Source organism: Hemiscyllium ocellatum, chromosome 1, assembly GCF_020745735.1.
Source record: "Hemiscyllium ocellatum isolate sHemOce1 chromosome 1, sHemOce1.pat.X.cur, whole genome shotgun sequence".
Taxonomy (NCBI): domain Eukaryota; kingdom Metazoa; phylum Chordata; class Chondrichthyes; order Orectolobiformes; family Hemiscylliidae; genus Hemiscyllium; species Hemiscyllium ocellatum.
In genome coordinates this window covers 159679473-159703233 of record NC_083401.1, presented here as the reverse complement: position 1 = coordinate 159703233, position 23761 = coordinate 159679473, and the positions used below count along the sequence as shown (strand labels likewise).

The window sequence follows — 23761 nt, the reverse complement described above, 5'->3', positions numbered from 1 at the left end:
CATTTTTTGTTAAGAATGTGGCACTATGAGAAAAATACAATGTGAATTGGACTTTTTGGAAGTTTGCCCAGAGCATTTATCAAGCAAAATACTGCAGGTGCTGGAAATTTAAAATAAAAACAGAAAATGCTAGAAATAGCCGGTCAGTGGATAACAATATAGTTCTGAGGAAAGGTTATTGATTGAAATGTAAACTCCATTCCTCTGCTTAGATGTAGCTGATTTACTAAATATTTCTGGCATTTCTGTTTTTATTTCATTTGTAACTTTCTATATTTGGATAACTCTAGACCATAGTCAAAACAAAATTCTTGTACTCTGTGTAATTGAAAGAAATCAATACTTTTATCAAATTATCTTAAGCCCCTTAGAAAATGAAATTTTGAAGACCGTTTCGGAGGAAAGAAAATGGCAAAGGGTTTAAACAGATATTTTGTATCGGTCTTTACGGTGGAAGATGTTTTGAGCATCCTGTTATTACTAAAGAATATTGGGTCCAAATTAAGTACTATCACCATTACTGGAGAAGTAATATTAGATAAAGGAATAGAGCTGCTGGCAGATAAGTCCTGTGCCCCCAATGGCTTGCATTATGCAATCCCAGAATCCTAAAATTGGTAGCTGCAGAGATAGTGGATGCATTGGTTGTAATTTTCCAAAAATCGTTGAATTCTGAAAAAGTACCAGAGGATTAGAAAACTGACAATGTGACCTACCTATTCAGAAAAGGAGGGTGGTAAAAAGCTGGAAACTATATGGTGATAAGCCTTACTTCTTATTGTTGGAAACGTCATAGAATCATAGAGTCCTACAGCACGGAGACAGGCCCTTCAGCCCTAACCAGTCTATGCCAACCAAAATGTCTATCCATGCTAATCACATTTCCCCGCACTTAGCCCATATCCTTCTGAACCTTTCCTATTCATGTAGTTGTCCAAATGTCTCCACATGTTCCACTAGGTGATGCTTGAAATGGTTGGTGCCTTTGAGGATGGTTCTTCCTCAGTTTGTGTGTTTGAGTACAAGCCATGTCTAGATTACAATGAGGAAGATGTATTCATTTAGAAAGGCATTTCCTTTGTCCGCCCAGTGATTGCTCACCATTCCAGAGCTTGGAGTAGAGCACTTGTTTAGGGAGTCTTGTGTTGTGCGTGATCAGTGCCTCAATAACAGGAATATTAATCTGGAAGAAGATGGTCACCTATCATTGCCAGTAGATTTGCAGAGTTTTGCGAAGGGATTTGAGGTGTCTGGTTTACATGGTCCATGTTTCTATGCTCCTGATGCATATAGGAGAGCGGGGATCAAAGTTGCTCCATAGATCATGAGCTTGCTGCTGGGCTTAAGGTCTCAGACTTGGAACACTGTGCTCCTTGCGCATCTGAAGGATGCACTAACACTTTGGGTTGATGTTGAATTTCATTGATAAGTTTCATAGTACTGAGATGAGGTCACCAAGATGTGGGAAGTGATCCACATTGTGTAGAGGCACCCCATGTATTTTATTGGTCAGTTGCAGTGTTGTCTTGACAGGATAAAAAATGAGGTCTGCAGATGCTGGAGATCACAGCTGAAAATGTGTTGCTGGTCAAAGCACAGCAGGCCAGGCAGCATCTCAGGAATAGGGAATTCGACGTTTCGAGCATAAGCCCTTCATCAGGAATGCCTGATGAAGGGCTTATGCTCGAAACGTCGAATTCCCTATTCCTGAGATGCTGCCTGGCCTGCTGTGCTTTGACCAGCAACACATTTTCAGTTGTCTTGACAGGAGCAGGCTTTGTTTTATGGGTGTAGGCTTTGTAGAGAACCTTTGTTTGATGGGTGTTTAGTCTGAGATCCATTCTCTCACAGGTCTTTGTGAATGTGTTGACAGTGATTTGGAGCTCAGCCTTTGTGTCCATACCCCCAGCTGTCTTCTGTGTGCTGCAGCCTGATAACAGGAGTTGAGTTGGTCTTGGTTCTGGCCTGGTCGCTGCTTATCCTGTAGTTTAGCTGTACTCTAGTGAGGTGACTGTGTGGAGTGTTGCAGCCAAGAATGTGGCGAAGAATATTGGTCTGATGACGCTGCCATGCTTGACCCCAGTTTGCACTCTTCTTGGGTCTGTGGTAGATCCGTTTGTGAAGATCACAAGTGAGGTAGGTGGAGAATTGTGATGAATTTCTGGGGGGCAGCCAAATTTTATATTCCACAATCCCTAACAATTGACGCATTTGAAGTTGTGTTCTTAAGCATTTACCAAAGCAGCTGTCTTTTTAGTTTTTTGATTGAAAAGATTTGAGGAAATCTGTACTCTAGGCAGAACAGATCTAGAAGATTAATTGAAGAGTTTAATTAGTTTGATTTTTCAATAAAAAGTAGAAACATTAAAAAAAATTAAAATGTCTGATTTTAGTTCTATCCAGCATTTGTGTAAAGTTGTTATTTTAAAGTTTTATGTCCACTTTGTTCCTCCTTATATTTCAGGAGCTGGCTAGTGCTTTGATGCATATAAAACTTCATATGTTTGTGCAGATCTTCACACTTGGATTTTTCCCGACTGCTATGTGGTTTATTCTTAAGTTATTAGCTCTTACATCTATAAACCCATGGCTTTTAAAAGGGTAAGTTTTTTTCCCTTTCAATTCTGTGTTTAATGCATTTTAGTTTCAAAATTACTTAAAACATTGACAATTTTTATGTTATTGATGATGTCAGATTTTCAAACCCAAAAACATTAGAAAATCCAGCCATTGTTGCTTTTAAAAGTTTTAATGTGTTACATAGTCTGCAATGAAGATTAATTTTATATTTCATTCACATCTCTGCCCTTTTTTAAGAAAAGTAGTTGATAAAACATTAGAAATAGAGATGAGAGGTAAAACGTTGACAAAAAGAATATTAGTTCTCCTACACACATTTAGCTCCTTGTAATAGAACAGAGTTTAGGCCTAGGGGCTAAGTTCTTACTTATTTGGTTGGAAGTAAATAAAATAAATACAGTATTGAACTTATTTCACACAAAACTGCTGATTCATGTTGAAATTGTGGAGAAATACAGTTCGATCCTTTGGAACATTGACTTTTGCAGCTAAAACAAGATTTGACATTGTATATTTATATCGATCTCCAGGGATTAGAGATTTCTGAAGTAACACATTCATGCTCTGGTTGTGTAAGCAAGTTACTTTCTTTCTGAATATTTTTCTTTAATATTATTTGATTTTAACTTAAACATTTGCTGTTTACTTTAGGAAAGTAAGACTTACTTCCTGTCTGGAACAGAGCTGCTGATTAAATTAATCAGATGCATAAAAATGATCGGATAATGTGGACAAATGAACATTGTTCTTGGTTCTAGGAAGGAAAGATGCTAATTGAACAAAATTAACTGTGCTCTTCTTGACCCAAATTTTTGCTGTGAATGTTCCAAATTATTCATATTTAAACATTCTATCTTGTTGCTTAGCAATTATATCAGATCTGTACGCCAGTGTGACACAGCCTAGAGAAGCTGCTAGAAGAATTTTACCCTCCGAAAAGCTCAACTCCAATTGGTGCCATTTTTACTTAAATATTCTCTAAAATTTCATTTGCATCCAGTAGCAGACCAGGGTTGCCATGCTTCACACTGGAAACAGCGAATCTATTGCTTTTGGCCTCATCATTAATGATGACCTGCTTCGTGGCAGAGTCCAACATCACAGAGATGTGGTAATTCTTAGAATCTTAAGTTTATGGCTAGGGAATAGTAGCACAATTGTTAGTACTCAAGCCAGTATTATGTGCTTGCACCATGAACATAAAAGTTGTTTTGCAGCAACCCCCATTTTTATAAGTTCAGGAGGATGGCACCTCAGGCAGGTTTCACTCTTAGTTGAGGTGCTTCTAAGCTCTGATTATTTCGCTTAGATGTTCAAATATTATTGGCTACCAGCTGGTGGTATCCCAATACAATCATCCCCCTGTTTTTCTGTTGCCGTGATTGATTAAAAAGAAAAGTATTAATTTTGGAAAGTAACCATAAAACCCATAGCATAGAAACAGACCATTCAGCCCATCATATGTATGTGTCAGGGTCCTCACCTCACTTGCTGCTCAATCATAATCAAAGTATTAAAAATGCAGATGGAATGCACTTTAGAAAAGATATGCTTTTTTCGGTACAAGCTTTCACTGGATTCTTTTTATTGTCGTCCTCCTTGTATCATATTAAAGCATCAAATATTAAAATAAATTCAACTTGAGATTTGGAAGAAACATTTGAAAGCTGCTGTTTCTTACTTTGTAATGCAAAAGCAAAAAAGGTTTGTTTTAAATCTGAAGTAAAAACTGAAAATGTTGGTGAGAAAATACAGGTGAGAAGGCATCTGTTGATGGAGAAACATCTTTAAATGCTTCAGGTCCATAATTTTTCATCAAACTGGAAAATGTTAGAGATGTAATTGGTTCTGAACAAGTGAAAGGAGTGAGGGTGGACAAAAGAACAAAACTGAAGGTCTGTAATAGGGTGGGAATCAAGAAAGGAAGTGATGAAACAGTTGCTAGTGCAAGGCAGAAGGAATTCTTAATGGGTTAAGTAAATTAAAGATGTGTCAGGAGGAGGTCAGCAGAATGATGAACAACTGCCTCCCGAAAGCAAAAATTAAGAGAAAGATTGAAGGAAACAAAATTGTAGCAGAAGCTGCAATCTGAAATTGTTGAACTCACTGAAATTGGAAGCCTGTATAGTAATTTATTGATGGGGAAGATACTCTTCCTTGTGATGATCTTCATTGGAACATTTCAAGAGGCTGATGATAGGGAGATGAGTGCATGAGCAAGATGGGGAAATTAAAATGCAAGATAAGGTAGTAGTTTTACTCTTGTTCTTTTCTTTTAGAATCACAAAATCATACAGCACAGAATTAGACCCCTCAGTCCAACCAGTCCATGCCAAAAATAATACCAACCAAACTAGTCCCACCTACCTGCTCCGGGCCCATGTCCCTCCAAACCTTTCTTATTCATGTAATTATCAAAATGTCTTTTAAATATTGCAATTGTACCCGCATCCACCACTTCATCAGTTGTTCATTCCACATGCGAACCACCCTCTGTGTAAAACTGATTTGCCCCACGTCTTTTTAAAATCCCTCTCAGCTCACCTTAAAATCACGCCCCCCTGCTTGAAATTTCCATCCTAGGGAAAAGACAACTACCAATAGCTCTACCATTAACTAAACTTCCATAAGATTCCCTTTCAACCACCTATACTCCAGCCTTTCTTTATAACTCAAACCTTCCAAACCTGACAATATCCTGATAAATCTCTTCTGAACCCTCCCCAACTTAATAATATCCTTCCTATAACTAGGTGACCAGAACTGCAGAGAGTATTCCAGAAGAGGCCTCACCAATGTCCTGTACAATCTCAACATGACTTCCTAACTCCTATACTCAAAGGACTGAGCAATCAAGGCAAGTGTGCCAAACCTGTTTATAACCACCATATCTGTATGAATCACAAAGTTCATAAGAGTTATGAACCTGCATCCCTAGGTCCCACTGTACTACAACCCTACCCAAGGTCTCATCATTAGTTGCATAACGATATGAGGGTGCCGGTGTTGGACTGGGGTCCAAATTTAAAAGTCACACAACAGGTTATAGTCCAAATGTTTATTTGGAAGCATTAGCTTTTGGAGCGCTGCACCTTCATCAGGTAGCTGTGGAGCAGAATCATAAGTCACATAATTTAATGCAAAAGATTGCAGTGTGTGCAGCTGAAACATCATATTGAACAAACCTAGATTGCTGTTAAGTCATTCATCTTTTAGAATGGGTTGCAGATTTTGGTTCATTTATATGTAAGTCCCAGAACTACTTTTAAGTCACATTCTTGAGATACCTTAAGGTGACATCTCAGCTCAGACAATACATTAAATTTGTGAAGTAGAACCAGTCTGACTCAAGATTGGGATACAGTCAGACTCTATCTTCACACCTTTAACACATTGTCCGAGCTGAGGTGTCACCTTTTTTATACAAAGCCCTTAAGTTTTCTTGATAATGTGACTTAAAAGAAGTCCTGGGATTTGAATATTAATGAGCTGAAGCCTGCAACTCATTCTAAAAATGAAAGAATTAACAGCAATCAAGGTTTGTTCAATATACTGTTTTCAGTTGCATGACATTGTAATCTTTTGCTATAAGTTCTGTCTTATGATCCTGCTGCACAGCTGTCTGATGAAGGGGCAGCGCTCTGAAAGCTAGTGCTTCCAAATGCATCAGTCTGACAATAACCTGGTGTTGCGTGATTTTTAACTTGATTGTATAAGCCCTACATTTGTACTAAAAAGCAATGCCTCACATTTATCCAGATTGAACTCTATCTGCCATTTTTCAGCCCGTTGACCCATCTAATCATTTGTAATCTTAGAAGACCTTCATTTTATGCTATGCCACCAATTTTAGTGCTGGCTGTAAACAATTTTGGTGATGTTTGCAAATTTTCTAACCATGCCTTTTATATTATTTTTCCTTGAAGGAACTCTTCATCAGTTTGCCATATACACTTCCTCTAAATGTAACTTTTCTTTCTTGGCCCCATTACCACTCCAATTGTACTGCACTACTTGCACTTTTTCATACATCGTACCATTGAAGTTCCATTTTACCCTTTTGCTATCCACTGCCCTTTCAATTGCTTAAAACTATTACATTTCCATCTTTTCATAGCTGTTACAGTTAAGACATTTATAAGATTTAATGTTTGATTCACGGTAAAGTGAAGGTGGTCATATTACCTGCCTGAAGTCTGTTTGACTGAGCTGCCTGTAGAAGATTAAAGGAAGACCCAGATTGTTTTGATGGAATAAGATATGAGATGTTCTGTTCACTTTGAGACAATGGCCACTGTCTGATTAGACTGTTTGCTGTATTTGGCTGCTCGTCTGAGTCCAAGGAGGATGTTGAAATTTTCTTGTTGTAAATGGTGAGGCTCAAGTTTCAAAGTATTTGCATGATGACAGTTCTCGAGGGCAGCTAATCTCTTTTTCTACCTGGAATCAAGGCTTGTGTGATTCACGTCACTATGGAAGTGGGTTTTGAGATCTAAGGGTTTCTAAGATATGTATGAAAAGTCTCAGACACAATTTATCAAAGACTTGGGATCAGACTGCAGCTAGAGGCTGGACATCTTTGTGGTTCACTGAAGAAAAGCTTGCATTTGGATTGCAAGACCAATTTTATGACTTTAAATGAAATATTTGCCTGGTTTGAGCTAGAAAAAGGACAGTATAAAGTGTACTTGGTGAGATATGTTTTTGGTTGAGCTTAAAAATGACGTTCTATTTGTGATTTCATATCTACGTCGCCTGCAAAGTTGGCGTCTAGTCTTTTATTGCAGTAAAAGTCTTGGAAAAGTAAATTTCCGCCATGTCATTATTTCAGCTATTAACGGAAGTTCAAATTTCCTTTTTACAAGTTACTGGTCTCTATAGAGATTGTAATGCTTTTCCAATGGAAGGTTAATAATTTTATGGATTCATTCCTGGAAGAAGCACCATTGATACCAGTTTTTTGTGAGGCAAGTGATGAAAAAATATTAGAATGACTAATGCAACATTTCAGATTGTATTCCTTGATCTGGCAAAGCCTTCTAACTTGATTACTAGAAAGGAAGTCTGGAGATGTGCTGGAATTTATGCAGTCCCTGAGACCATATGCATGACTATTACACGAGATGTACAAAAAGTGCCACACAAGAGATATCATGAAGAGAGTAATCACAACTGGATACTTATGAGATGCAGATATTGTGATAGGTGTGTGGAGTGATTAGAAAGGACCTAATCAGGACATAGTATATCAGGAAGGCTCATGAAGATTGTGCTAGTATTAGAGAAAGTAGCTGAGAAGAAATGGAAATGGTATGGTTGCATGTTGTGGATTGAAAGGGTGCTGGGAGGAGTGAGCATGAGGTGGCGCAGGTGTTGGTGGTGGGGCTTCCAGGAAAAAGAAGTCCAAAGTTGAAGATTAAATGGAAAAATATGGTTGGAAACTTTAACAAAATGTGATTGAAAGAAAAATGTTTCACAGACAGGAGGAGATATAGCAGGGTAATCAACCATTATTGTGGCAACCTCAGATAAAAAGGGAGGAGCTGAAAGAAGTGGATGATGATGACAGGTCTTTGTTCTGGAGGATCATGCTGTTTCTCCCTCCACAGATATCGCCTTACCTGATTTGTTTCTAGCATTTTCTATATTTTTCTCAATTTATGTTTGCTTACGTATTGAAACGTTGTAAAATAAACTCTTACCTGTTACAGAAAGCCCAAGATGCCATTTGCCTTTCTTTCTAATGTTCAGTCAAATATCTATTTCCACTGGAAGCCTCAGATAGCAAAACATTGTGGCGAGTGACTTTTGTATGTTTATAAGTTAATATTTTGAGCTCTGCTCTTGTACTGTATTTGAAAGAAGTATTTTGTTTACTTTTAAAATGTTTTATGAGCAAACAGTACAAGCATTAAAGTCTGGAGCTATGCAAAGCATAATAATACACTAGCTAGACATAGAGCACCATTCACCATATCCTGCTGGCTACCTTGCAGCTAAAGGCTTTTGATATGATTTTAGGATTTGCTTGACATTTCTTTTCTTATGCTGTTCTTCTAAAACTAGTTCAGGGTTCAAATTCAAATTCCATCTCAAAGATTCATCATTGAATATTCAATAAATGTAGTAATACATAATAGATTTGTAACTTGAGGAAGAAGTTTTATTCCATATCACTTTAAAACATTGAGTTGGAATTTGAGGTATAAAGCCCTTAAATATCCATAATACTCTCAAATTCTCCGAAGGATATTGCAATTAGATATTTATAGAATTTGTGTAAATGTTGTTGGAGCTTTAAGGAGCCAGGTTGGTGTAACTAGCATGATTAATAAAGCAAAGGTAAATGTTTTTATTGTTGAACACAATCTGGGAGAAAAAAAAAGTGCTGTTCTAAGATTGTTTTGGGCTTTTTTTTAGTTTGCAGACTGTTGGTTGTATGCCTCCTCCGGTATCATCTGCTGTAATCCTAACGAAAGCAGTTGGTGGAAATGAGGTGGGTAAGAATTATATTTTGATCATTATATAATATACATTAGACAATAAGGTTATGAAAACTAAATTAGTTTGAATATTTTGTTTCATTTCTGTCTGACATGGTGTGTAATAGAGTTAAGTTTGAACTTGACCTTTGTTTCCACCATTGCTGGCTGTGCTTTCTAATCTCTAGAATTCCCTTCAGCAACCTTTCTGCCTGTCATTTTAATCGATCATCTTAAACATACCTTTTTCACCTTTGCCTTCTATAATATCTTTCTTTGTAGCTTGCAGTGAAGTATCTGGAGGAGGAGTTTATGATGTTAAACATGCTGCATAACATGCTACATGTTGAGTCTTTCCTTCCAGATCGTGGATGCTGTGGATTTGGTTGGTCCCTTTTTCTGATTAAAATCCAGTTTTGCCACTCCTTAAAAAAAATTGCATTGACCCCTTCCCAAGTTATGTTTCTTTCTCTAGCACTCAAATTACATCGGAGTGATAAGTGAATTTATCCATGCCATCCTCAGACTGCCTGAGAAAATCTAATCACAAATATGACCAACCAATGCAAACAAGACTTACAATATTAAAGTCACACAACACCAGGTTATAGTCCAACGGGTTTAATTGGAAGCACGCTAGCTTTCGGAATGTCGCTCCTTCATCAGGTGGTAGTGGAGGGCTCAATCCTTACACACACAATTTATAGCAGAAATTTACAGTGTGATGTAACTGAAATTATACATTGAAAAATTGATTGTCTGTTAAGCCTGTCATCTGTTAGAATACCATGATAGTTTCACTTCTTTCATGTGTAAATCACAAAACCTTTTTTTAAAAAGTTGCATTCTCAGGTTAGCTGTTAACAATGGTGGTAGCTAGACAATATGTTGGAGGTGGAGAAAGTGAGGTCTGCAGATGCTGGAGGTCAGAGCTGAAAATGTGTTGCTGGAAAAGCGCAGCAGGTCAGGCAGCATCCAAGGAGCAGGAGATTCGACGTTTCGGGCATAAGCCTTCTTCAGGAATGGTTGTTAGTTGAAGGTGTTAGTTGAAGGCAATATGTTGAAGGTGTTAGCCCCCTGTGTTCTCTGTCTATGCCATGATGTTTAGATTGATTTTAATCTTAAAAAGTGAGATAACAGAGTTTTACATGAATTCATGCAGTTTTTGAGCAAAGTACAACGTAATTCTGCAAGTACAAATTCACCCCACAAAATATATATGTGCATGTGGGCTTTGTCTGTCTGGGTTGGGGGTTGTGAGTGTGAGAAAGTGTGTGTGTGTGTGTGTGTGTGTGTGTGTGTGTGTGTGTGTGTAGTGCAATGGTGGTCACCTGTAATGTGACATGAACCCAAGGTCCCAGTTGAGGCCCTCCCTATGGATACCGAACTTAGCTATCAGCCTCTACTCGGCCACTTTTTGCTGCTGCCTGTCCCGAAGGCCACCTTGGAGGATGGTCACCCGAAGGTCCGAGGTCGAATGTCTTGGACCATTGAAGTGTTCCCCAACTGGGAGGGAACACTCCTGTCTGTTGATTGTTGTGTGGTGCCCATTCATCTGTTGTCGTAGCCTTTGCTTGGTTTCCCCAATGCCTCTGGGTATCAACCCCTCAGAAAACAAACAGGAAATGACATCACCACAAACCCCAGGAACCCCATCCAGGAGAAAGATATAAATAGAAAGCAGGAGACAACAGCTTCGCTTCACTTGGAGGTCGCCACTGATGATGTTACCTAGCCAGGTAATGAAACGTCTGGATATCAAACCTACAGCTCAGCGAGCAAACCTATACCCTAAACCTCAACCTGAGCTACAAATCTTGCAGAGAGAAACAAAGTTGGGTGTTGCTTACCTATGAGAGGTCCTGTGAAATATGGAGTCAGACGGAAAAAAGACTGATGGGCTTAGAAAGTAGTTTAGGTTTAAAAAGAGACTGAAGTGGTTTAATGTCAATAAGAGATCCAAAAATAGAAGATTATGGAAGAGGCATTTCAAAAATCAATTTTAAGTTACATGTGAGCTGTAGGGCTCTCATGAAGAACCATTAACTGAAGAATCTCGCATTGAGTGAATGCAGACATTTGCTGGAAAGAAACCAAGTGCAGCCATGCCAACTGAAGAAGAAACTTTAAATTCCATTCACTGAAGCTGTAAACAATCTTACAGATTTCCAAGGGTTGAATCTTTATTTCTGATATTTGTAGTATGATTTTCAAGAAGTAATGTAAAGTGTATTAATATTTAATTATTTTTCTTAGTATTGTTCTTTTGTTAAAATTACATAGGCAGCTTTTTGTGAAAATATTTAGTGACTGACCACCATGGTAATCAAATTGGAAAAATAAAGCATACAGTCTATCAAGCCAGGTTTCACTTTTAAATGTGACTTGTCCAGTATTAACATCAGTTGGGATCATATTACTGGATCACCAATAGATGAGTTAGTGGAGCGAGAAAGGAGTCATATAAACCAAAACCTAGCCCTCAACAAAAAAAAAGTGATTATCAAGCAAACCTCAAGATGGGCTGACAAAAAGAGAAAAGTATTTTGTGCCTGCTTACCTCCCAAATCTGTGGCTGTGGTTCTCCAAAGTTCATGTTGGAATCCCTCCAGGTTTCTGCTCTTGCCACTGTTTCAAAACAGCGTTTACAAAAGTCACAAACTATGACTGTGCCCATGGTACATTATCTTTACTTGGCTTTTTTGGTTTTCCTGCAACCTGTGCCTAGTTTGAATGCACTGTCCTCCAGTTTCTTTTGTTATCCAGCTGAATGGAATTGCACTCACTCATTTCCATTGCTTATCTATTCAGTTTCACTCAAAGAACTATCTGCAAGGGTATCTTGTTTTTTGCTATAGCGAAGTTATGTCTGCTCCCCAACGATTAATCTATGTCCCTCATCCATTTCTCCCGCCCCGTTCCATTTCTCATATATACTGCCCACCTTTGGTATCATCAGAAAACAGAATGTTACATTACGCGTGTAGCATGACAGCATCTAAATTTTGATTCGATTCCCTACATGTGGAAACAGGCCCTTCAGCCCAACAAGTCCACACCAACCCTCCGAAGAGTAACCCACCCAGACCCATTTCCCTCTAACTAATGCACCTGATACTGTGGGCAATTTACAATGGCCAATTCACCTGACTAGCACATCTTTGGATTGTGGGAGTAAACCGGAGCACCCGGAGGAAATCCACACAGAACTGGGAGAATGTGCAAATGCCACACAGACAGTCGCCCAAGGCTGGAATTGAACCTGGGTCCCTGGTGCTGTGAGGCAGCAGTGCCAACCATTGAGCCACCGTGCCACCCTTACACCACCAGCATGTCTTTTTGACCTCTGTGGTAACTGTAAATTGTCAGATTGTTTACCTGACATCCACTATTGGATGAGTATATGTTTTGACAGATTATGTTTTGGAAAGACTAAAACAATGAACTTTTGTCAGTGCTATAAACTTTTTTTTTCCCCAAGCTAGCAACTCAACCCTTCCCCCTGACAATTGCCTGATGCTGAAAAACCAGGCAATTCACAATTTCTTTTAAGTCATATTGGAAAATGGAATGAGCTTCCAACCATTTATCTGCACTGAGATGCCTTTTACCACCTGCATGATATTTCTACACTCTGCCCTTACAAAAGCTTATTTGTTTTTTGAAACCTCTGATTTGTCTTAGAATTTGACTGTTCTATTGCACTGATAGCTGGCTTTGAAATTTTCTATCCATAACTTGGCCATTCAAAATTCTGCTGTGTCCTAACAGCAGGTTCTGTTCACCAATCTGTCAAAACCCCTGGAGCTCTTTCCCTAACAGCTTTGTGGCGTGTACCTACACCAAATGGACTGTAATGGTTTAAGAAAGAAGCTCACCACCACCTTCTGAAGGGCAATAGATGCTAGCCTAACCAGTGATGTCTGCATCACATGACTCACTTAAAAAGAATCCCTCCTGTACTCACTGACTTCTTATCAAACAATGCCTAAATTTCAAAATCCTCCACAAGTTTACAAAGGTCTTATGGACTCTCCTATCCCTATCTCTGTAAAGCCTGCTGCACACGGGAGGCTGCTGAGCAAGGTGAGGGCCCATGGTGTTCGAGGTGTGCTGCTGGGATGGATTGAGGATTGGCTGTCAAACAGAAGGCAGAGAGTTGAGATAAAAGGTTCTTTTTCAGAATGGCAGCCGGTGACAAGCGGTGTCCCGCAGGGTTCAGTGTTGGGGCCACAGCTATTCGCATTATATATTAATGATTTGGATGAGGGGACTGGGGGCATTCTAGCGAAGTTTGCAGATGATATGAAGTTAGGTGGACAGGCAGGTAGTACTGAGGAAGTGGGGAGGCTACAGAAGGATCTAGACAGTTTGGGAGAGTGGTCCAGGAAATGGCTGATGGAATTCAACGTGAGCAAGTGCGAGGTCTTGCACTTTGGCAAAAAGAATAAAAGCATAGACTACTTTCTAAATGGTGAGAAAATTAGTAAAGCCAAAGTACAAAGGGATCTGGGAGTGCTAGTTGAGGATTCTCTAAAGGTAAACATGCAGGTTGAGTCTGTGATTAAGAAAGCAAATGCAATGTTGTCACTTATCTCAAGAGGGTTGGAATATAAAAGCAGAGATGTGCTACTGAGACTTTATAAAGCTCTGGTTAGGCCCCATTTGGAGTACTGTGTCCAGTTTTGGTCCCCACACCTCAGGAAGGACGTACTGGCACTGGAACGTGTCCAGCGGCGATTCACATGGATGATCCCTGGAATGGTAGGTCTAACATATGAGGAATGGCTGAGGATCCTGGGATTGTATTCATTGGAGTTTAGAAGATTAAGGGGAGACTTAATAGAGACATACAAGATAATACATGGCTTGGAAAGGGTGGACGGTAGGAAATTGTTTCCATTAGGCGAGGAGACTAGGACCTGTGGACACAGCCTTAGAATTAGAGTGGGTCAATTCAGAACAGAAATGCAGAGACATTTCTTCAGCCAGAGGGTGGTGGACCTGTGGAATTCATTGCCACGGAGTGCAGTGAAGGCCGGGACGCTAAATGTCTTCAAGGCAGAGATTGATAGATTCTTGTTGTCTCGAGGAATTAAGGGCTACGGGGAGAACGCTGGTAAGTGGAGTTGAAATACCCATCAGCCATGATTGAATGGCGGAGTGGACTCGATGGGCCGAATGGCCTTCCTTCCACTCCTATGTCTTGTGGTCTTATGATCATGAGGCCATTGCTATTGTCTGGAAACTGAAAGAGCCATTTTAGTATCGTGGCTAGAAAATCCAGGCAAAGGCTTGTAATTCTTCAATAAAATGTTGCCTCCCAAAAGCCTCTGCTCCAAGACATAGATTGGGGCTTTGGTATACTCCCCAGTTGCCTGTATGAGCACAATTCCAACAGCACTCAAGTTTGACATCATCTAGGACAAAGCAGCCAACTTCACTGGCACCCCATTCACAGCCTTAAGTATTCACTTTCTCCGTCACTGGCACACGGTGGTGGTTTATGCCATTTATGGGATATGCTTCAGAAACTTGTCAAGGTTTGTTTGTCAGAACGTTCCAAACCTGCAATTCCAACTATTTAAAAGAGCAAGGGCAACAGATATATGGAAAACTGCCAGTATAACAGACTTATTCAAAAAGGAGGGAGAGTGAAACAGGATGACTTGCAAGATCACCTTTGAGTCCCAGACCATTGCTATGTAGGTTTGCAAGCAGTTCAAAAAGATAGATCACTACGACCTTCATGACGCACTTCGGGATGGACAGTAAGATCGTAAGATGTGGGAGCAGAAGTAGAACATTCACCCCATTGAGTCTGGACAGTCATTCGTCAATGGGCTGGTCTGCTAATCTTAACTGCAGTTTTCTGCATTTCCTCCCAGTCTTTGATTTCCTTCCTTATTAAAAATCTGCCAAGCTCACCCTTGAACGTACTTAGTGACCCAGCTGTGATAAGAATTCCACAGATTCACTACCCTCCTTCAGACCTCTGTTTTAAATGGGTGACCCTTTACTCTGAGATTGTCTTCTTGACCTAGACTTTCCCAGAAGGAGAAACAATCTTTCTGCATTTACCTTGTTCAACTCCGTAAGAATCCGCTAACGTGAGCCCTTTCTGAACCGCCTCCAATACCTTTCCTTAAGTAAAGGAACAGAACTGTTCACATTACTCTAGGTTTGATCCAACTAGTGCCTTGAATAGTTTTAGACCTCCTTATTTTTATCATCCTTTAATACTTCATTACCTTAGACTGAATGTTGGGCTTTATTTCAATCACCGTTGTTATTTGCTTAACTTGGATGGGAGCTTTTTGTGACCTTTGCACATGAAGCCATCTGACTCTGCTTGAGTATGTTATGCATGCAAATGCTTTGGAGTAGCCTGATAACAATTGATAGGTGTTAAGTTAACATCTCCCTCCGTTTTGAAAAACTTTGTTACATTGGCAGTTTTCCAACCATTTGAGACTTTTCCAGAACTTAAGCGTTCTTGAACAATTACTACTAGTGCATCCACTATCTCTGTAGCTACTTCCTTTAAAATCCTATGATGCAATCCATCCAGGTCAGAGGACTTATTGGTCTTTTTTATCCCCATTACTTTCCCTAATTTTCTCAGTACTATCTATTGTACTTATTTCCTCATTTTCTTCCCAGCACACCTTTCACCCCTTAATTATTCAGTACTTTTGAATGTTCTTTGCTTTAGTCTTCACAATAGAAAATGCTAGGTATTAAATCAAATCCTCTGCCATTTCCTTGTTCCTCATTATCGTTTCCCAACCTTGTTTTCTAACAGACCTATGTTCGTTTTGGCCTTTTTGCTCCATTTTATATATTTAAATAAGCTCTTAATATCCTTTTTTAAATATATTGTTAACTCATTATTTATTTTCTCCCATTTTGGTACTCTCTAGTTGCTTTTTAAAATTTTCCTAATCATCTGATTTGCCACTAATCTTTACCACTAAATCCAGGTATGACCAGTGATGCTGGCGTTCCATGAATTTAATTGTTATGCCTGTGACAGGAATGTATTATTAATTAGATTAGATTCCCTACAGTGTGGAAACAGGTCCTTTGGCTCAACCAGTCCACACCGACCCTCCGAAGAGTAATCCCCAGACCCATTTCCCCTCTGACTAATGCACCTAACACTGTGGGCAATTTAGCATGGCCAATTCACCTGACTTGCACATCTTTGGATTGTGGGAGGAAACCCACGCAGACACAGGGAGAATGTGGAAACTCCACACAGACAGTTGCCCGAGGCTGGAATTGGACCTAGGACTCTGGTGCTGTGAGGCAGCAGTGCTAACCACTGAGCCACTGTTACTACTCAACAAGTTGCACCCTTAGTAAAAGTATTTTGATTTACCTGTCAAAATGGAAACTGTATTGCATTTGTGCTGCTACAGAATGAATGAAACTTTCACTGAGCTTTTTTGATGAGCTCCAAATAATCCATTTGTTATGGAACAAAATTTGTGCTTTTTTTAAAAAAAATGACAAAATGTAGCTATAATCTGAAATTAGAACTATTTCCCATTCTCATGTCAAAACAGGTGCACTCATGCAACACAAAATTAGACACCGATTTTGCAGAAGTGATATTTTAATAGGGCAAAATAAAAAACATCCTTTATTGGCAGCATTCAAAAGAGCAAAGGATATAATTTGATGAATTCTTACAGACCACAAGGCCATTTCGTGGAGAATTCAAATTGCTGGCTGTATAGGCCAATTAAGAATCTTCCAGTCAAGGCTTTAGTTTATTTGGAAATCAAGCTGTATCCAGATCTTTTGGTGATTGTAGTTCAATTTTCAGGGCTTATAAAGTAATCGATACTGTGGAATCTGTAACAGGATCACAAAGTTTTCAACGAAGAGAGGGAAAAAATTGGAAGTGGTGCAGCTCAAATACTTGGGAGGGTTTTAATTTTTTTTTCTTATGCAGTTAGGATTGTGGAAACAAAAACCAAGTCCTGAAAGGATTGGTAGGCTCCATCAGCACATGGACTCACATTGTCTCTTCTATTGTTAGTATTTCCAGCAAATAAGGGCAATAAACGCCATCTTTTATCTCCCAAAAGCTTTGCTTAGTTGTTTTTCAAAAGTCATTTAACCTTTTGTAATCAACATGTGGATCACAGATGTTAAAATGTTGTCCTAATTTCCAAGAAACCATAAGTTTTTTTTAAACCCTTTTTTAAAAAAAACCTTTTAATCCAGAAAGTGTGAATAGGTCAATGCCTTCCAGTTCTCCACGTAGTCCATAAAATTAGGCATATTCTCAGCATAAAAATAATTTACTGTGCTCCCTTTAATTTCCCGCTAATTCAAGAACCTTCAGCCGCCTCAATCCTACACTCTGAAGTTCTTTTCTAAATGCCACTTTGTTTCTCTGCCAGCCAATATCCAATATTGTATGCATCTGAGACAAAACCGATTTGGAAAAAGGCACTGTCCATTGTAAGTTAGCCTGAACTTAATTGGACCACTGGGAATAGTTTAAGTGGCATTGGAGAAATACATTTTCTAAGTACAGCATACTCAAAAAGTATAGGCCAATAAAACATGACATAGATGCCTTGATTGGCTTTCTTGTTAAGAAAATAATATTCCTTCCTTTTGCAGCAGATGTTGCTTCCAAATGTTTTAATGTCTGTTTATGTAACATGCACTTAGGAATTAAATTCTATCACATTACTCCAGAAAACTATTGCATTTATTGTCATGAGCCTATGCATTACATTAAAATTACTTTGAGGAATACACTTTGAGGAATGTGCATAGTATAATGTTTTTGATATCAGCACGCACTACTTTAAATATTGCTTAGTGACTTCAATTAACCTGAATTATTATAAATCAATTTCCCTACAAATGATTCTTTGTTTATTTGCAAAGTTTACATTGCAGTCAATGGGTATGTTCTTCCTGATCTGGTAGACAACACTTTGCTATGACAACAATTAAGGCTTTTAAGTAGCTTTGAATTCCATAGAAGGGGATTGTCTACACTGTGTTTAGGGGAATCCCTTTTACTTCATGTGTTCACCCTATATGCTTTACTAAGTGAATGTTTCCAGTATATGCTGTAGAGAAAAGAATTATGGCTGATGCTTAAACATTTGATGATTGCAAATCTTTTTATATTAGATAAAAATTAAAAATAAGTATTCCTCACCAATTTGATGATCAACAATTCTGAGAACTTAAGTACAGTAGCTAGTCATTTCAATGTGCTTGATGCATTCTGATATTTGCCAATAACCAGTATCTGTGCATGCTATTTATCAATCATGGCCAGTTTGATACTTTGCTTTCTCCAGATGTTAGTGAAAATGCACAAATTTAGTTTGACTTTATCATGAGGGGTGAAAATGTGTCGCTGGAAAAGCGCAGCAGGTCAGGCAGCATCCAAGGAACAGGAAATTCGATGTTTCGGGCATAAGCCCTTCATCAGGAATGAAGGCTTATGCTCGAACCGTCGAATTTCCTGTTCCTTGGATGCTGCCTGACCTGCTGCGCTTTTCCAGCAACACATTTTCAGCTCTGATCTCCAGCATCTGCAGTCCTCACTTTCTCCTTTATAATGAGGGGGTAAAAGAAGTTTATTTTATTCAAGTGTATTAATCCCTCAGCGTTTCAATTATGATGTAGTTAACCTGGAAATGCTGGAATTCAGAAACTTGCAGTATACTTGAATCTTGAATGCATAAAAGGATTTTGTACTACGTAGGTGTAACATTTTTATGTTTCAAACAGTGTCCTATGATCTTTGAGTGAGATTGCCAATTAATGCCTTATTAGAGGCTGATGCAAACTAAAAGTCAGATTCAGAATGTCCATATATTTTTTCTATTGGAGTTCCAGGCAGTGTCTTTCAAAAACACTTTTGGAGACTGAAAAACCATCTGTAGCTTTTAGACATGCATGGTTTCTTAGTACACACAGGTTTTTATGCAAATTTGTGACATGTTTTAGGAATGTAGACAATATTCTTGAATTCAAAAAACAATAACTGGATTGAATTAAATATCCCCTAATTTTCTCTTCATAAACAAACAAAGCAGCTATGTCATTGAAGTGGCTAAAGTTTCTTGAATTAATGGTAAAATAAAGGGAGCAGAGATGCACAAGTTCAGGATTCAGTTGTCTGGATATGTGAGGAAAAAGTAGATTGGAGAATGTTTTTGTTTTTGAGATGTGAAACCTCTGAGAGAGGAGTTAAATTAATTACATTCGAGGGCAAGAAGCCATGTTAGTCACTGAAGATGTAGTGGAGGGAATTTATCCTGTCCACTGACTGTTGTTGTATGATGAGCAGGATTGTATGCAGTACACAAAGTGATGTCTCATGAAGATTTGAGACAAGGTTAGCAGAACCACTTCATTTTTAAAATTTCATCTCTTAGGATAAATCCTATTGCTTAGTTTGCTTTTTTAAAATGGCCTTTTTAACCTGGGCGGCTACTTTTAGTGATTTGTGTATTTGTAATCCTAGATCCCTCTGCTCCTCTCCCACATTCAAATTATATTGCTTTATATTCATTGTTAATTAATTTCCTAAACTTTTATGCCCAAACCAAAGGTTTGTGAATTTCTGGTTATTTCTTGCAGTCTCCTTCAGCATTGACTGTCATGTACTATCCACAATTTTCCTCCCTATCTAATTTTGTCTCCCTACAACTTTCAAAATTGAACTTTTGATTCAAAGGTCTAAACAGCACTGGGCCCAGTATTTAACCTTGTACAGCACCACTTTTCTGCCTTCTGTCACTTGGATTACCCATTACTTCTATTTTGAAACTAGCTAACCATCCACTGTGTCCAGTGTCTCATGAATCTGCATTCATTGACTTTTTCTATTGGTCTATTATGCAGCACTTAGTAAAAACTTTTCCTTAAAAAAAGTAGATAAGTTACATCTACTGCACTACTTTTGTCTGTTTCCTAGATTGGTTCTTCAAAGCCATTCAATGAGGTTGTTATTGATTTTTAATTCCTTGATGTTTTTCTCTTATCTCAATTGGTTTGGATTCCACTAATTTTTCCTACCACTGATGTTAAGTTGACCCATCTGTAGTTCCCTGGACATGTTCTGTGTCCCTTAAATAAATATAGAATATCAGATATCTATGTGCCTCTGGCACTACACCATTTTTAAATGAGTTATTACAAATCTGTATTAACCCCTTTACTGTTTCTTCCATGCATTATTTTAAAATGTGCAAATATCAAAACTAAAGCATCCTCTTCACATTTGATTAATTTAATTGATAATTGACTGTTGTTTAGATGCGACTGTCTCGTTTCTAATCTCAACTTCAATGTACAATTATATTGTTAAAAGTGAGGATGGAGTGGATTGGGGAATGGTGTTTGACAATGCAGTTTGTCGTGGAGAAAAGCGGTGTTAAAATGCCTTTGACTTACTGGATGATCTTCTTCGGATAGTAGACTGTTGTAGCCCAGTGGGGATGTTGGCTGACTTGATCAAATCAAATTTGTTGATGAATGACCAGATTTATTATGTCAATCAATTTTGTGTATCCAAGTGAGAGGAAAGATTGAGGAAAGAGCAGACATAGGGAACAGTGTGATTTTGTAACATCAAGGCAGAAGCAAGGGGGGATAGTTGAGTAAATGCAGAGTTACTATAGCAGATGGAGACTTCAAAGAGAGAGATGTTCAGATTTTGAGAGTAAATTTGGGATAGAGAAATTTCTTTTCTGAGGTGGTTGAGAAAGGTCATGGACTTAATGGAAAAAGAGATGAACCAATGTTCAAAAACAGCATTTTATTAATTGAGGCATGGATTCCTTTAAAGATAAAGTCTCTGTTAACTAGCTTGATTGTTTATTTATCAATGTATTGTTTGTGCCTGTTCAAATATTGACTGGGTTAAAAATGAGGGTGAGGAAGTATGAGGAGTCTGGACATGTGCTGGACATGTACAACAACAGGTTGTACTTTCAATGTAATAGAGCATTCCAAGACATTATCAAAACAAAATTTAACATCTAAAACATGAAATGAGAGGACAGATAGCCAAAAGCTTGATTAGAATGGTAGGTTTTAAGAAGTGTTGTAAAGATGGAGACAAAGGTTTTGGTTAGGAATTCTAAAGATTAGCTTCTAAACTCAAAGCCCAGCTGTTGATGGTGTATTAATGAAAACTGGAGGCACACAAGAAACCAGAGTGCAAAGACTCCTGGGAATTGCAGGAGGTTCTCGAAAAAGGGAAGGGTGAGATCTTGGAGAGGTTTGAAGAGAGGATAATTATTTTGAATTGAAGCTGGAGGCAATATAGACAATGAGCCCACGGATGATGAGTGAAAGGAATTGAAATGGCTGAAGCTGGCAAGTCGCTGTCTGAAATCTTTGTGACAAATAAATCCAGGAACTCGTTTAACTTGAAGCACAAAGCCTTGTCAACAGTGTCTCATCAACTGCATGCTCAGGCAGGAATTTGGTACATATGGGAATTCAGTGCAGAGGGAGACAGAAGTACTGCTGTTTTATTCTCTTTTACCTTGTAGTGAATATTTGTCTTTGTCAGCTGGGAGACTTCCTATTAGTTTAACTTGTTACAAGCTAATTTAATTAAATAAATAAGGTTAAACATGGCAGGGCAGCAAGTAAGGTATAACTGCAACACTTCTGAGCGCATTGCGGTCCTGGGTAATTATATCTGCACTAAGTGTCTCTGGATTGAACAACTTTGGCTCAAATGTCCCAGCTATGCCACAGGGCATTGTGGAGGAGGAGAGTTACCTAGACACTAAATGAGGGTGGTTGCCGGGGTTCAGTTGATGGGAAATTTAGAATGTAAAGGCAGCGTCTAATCATTTGAGTGGTCAGGTGAGTGGAAAAGCAGGTCAGGGAGTTGAACAGGAATAGTACACCAATGAATAAGAGCTGTGAAAATAATAAAATACCATTTAAAATTAAGTAGTCCTAATCATAGTTGCAGGGATATGGTTACAAGGTGACCAATGCTGAGAATGGGTATTCTAGGATAGGCAACATTTTGTAAAGACAGGCAAAATAAAGAGGATTTTACTATAAAGAGGATAGCATTGAATCTGACTGTAGTAAAATACTTGAATAGTCTATTAAGTAAGACATCATTTGAGCTTGTAACAAAGACAATGAACTATTTGCTGGGGATTTTAATCTTCCTGTAGAATAGACAAAATTGGCAATGGTGCTCTGGAGGTTGAGTTTGCAAAATACTTTCATAGTTTTCTGGAAGGATATTCTGTGGAACTGAATGGGGTTAAGGGTATTAGATTGAGTATTGTTCAATTACACAGGATTAAGTAAAAATCTTAATGTTGGGGAAAAGTGATCATTAATATAGTTGAATGCCCATGTTAAGTTTGAAAGTGGCCTGCTGCTGTGCCAATCTAAAACGTGAAGCCTATTAGCTAGATATGATGGGACGGCCAAGGTTGATTGGGTAATTGGCTAAAATATGTTGGGATAAATAAATAATTCAAAATATTCAGCATATGTACATTCAGGAAACAAAAGCGCAGGATCAAAGGTCTATCCACGCTAACTCAGGAGCATAAGATTGTGATAAAAAAAGAACGAAATGAGCAATGTGAGATGTGCAGTTCAATGCAAATGTGATGACAAGTACATAGTGGTGGATAAAAGTAGCATGTTCCTATTACCATCTGCAATAGTTAGAATATGAACTGTACTCAACCAGTCTGCTTTGAAACTCAGCATCATGTCTCACGTTTGATGTGGTAATTATAATTGGACAGCACCTGCCATACAGTCCATGTGAAGATTGCAAGAGTTTCTTTCGCTATCCAAAGGACAAAAATAGACATTGGGCTGCTGGAGAAGTAGCAGTGGGGAGACAGAGAACATCACCATCCCCCCACCCCCCCCACATTTAAAAAGGGAATAAGGCAAAAGATAGGAAATTATGGGTTGATTAGTCTGACCTCGGTCATTGGTAGGATTTTGGAGTCCATTGTGAAGGATGAGATTTCTGAATACAGTAACGCCACGGCATATGAGCGACCCCGTTCACGAACAAATCGGTTTACGAACAGGATTATACGTAAAATTTTGCTTCAACGTATGTATGAAATTCAAGATACGAACGCAAAAAGCCCGTGTGCGACCATGTGATTTCATTGTTCTGCTTTGCTACGTGCTTGTTGAACGCAAAAGCTCTCTGGCCTCGCGTGATTTCATTTAGTTCGTCTTTGGCGCGTGCGCTGTGAACAGCGTTCGTTGCTACATCCAAGCATTCTTACGCTATCCGAACAATTTGAAAAATTGATCCAGTTTGTGAACTTTTCGGTCGCGAACTAGGTTCCGGAACAGATTAACTTCGTAAGTCAAAGCGCTACTGTCCTTACGAACTTAATCAGCATGGTTTCATCAAGGGGAGGTCTTGCCTGACAAATCTGTTAGAATTCTTTGAGGAGGTAATAAACAGATTAGACCAAGGAGAGCCAATGGATGTTACCTACTTCCAGAAGGCCTTTGACAAGGTGCCACACAGGAGGCTGGTGAGTGGGATAAGCATCCATGGTGTTAGAGACAAGGTACCAGCATAGATAGAACAATGATTGTCTGCCAGACAGACAGAATAGTGATAAAAGGGTCCTTCTAAGGATAACAGCTGATGACGAGTGGTGTTCCGCAAGGCTTCG

The 23761-nt window shown here is 38.7% G+C and overlaps 1 protein-coding gene across 3 annotated transcripts in view; it reads left to right on the top strand.

Moving 5' to 3' along the window:
• The window catches only part of slc10a7 (solute carrier family 10 member 7), a 268835-nt gene that overhangs the window by 12008 nt on the left and 233066 nt on the right, over positions 1-23761 (top strand). For all 3 annotated transcript variants that reach the window (XM_060832949.1, XM_060832941.1, XM_060832958.1), the window contains exons 3-4: positions 2465-2601; positions 9001-9076. In XM_060832949.1, coding sequence (XP_060688932.1) covers positions 2465-2601; positions 9001-9076 — 213 coding nt within the window. The remainder of the gene's footprint in view (positions 1-2464; positions 2602-9000; positions 9077-23761) is intronic.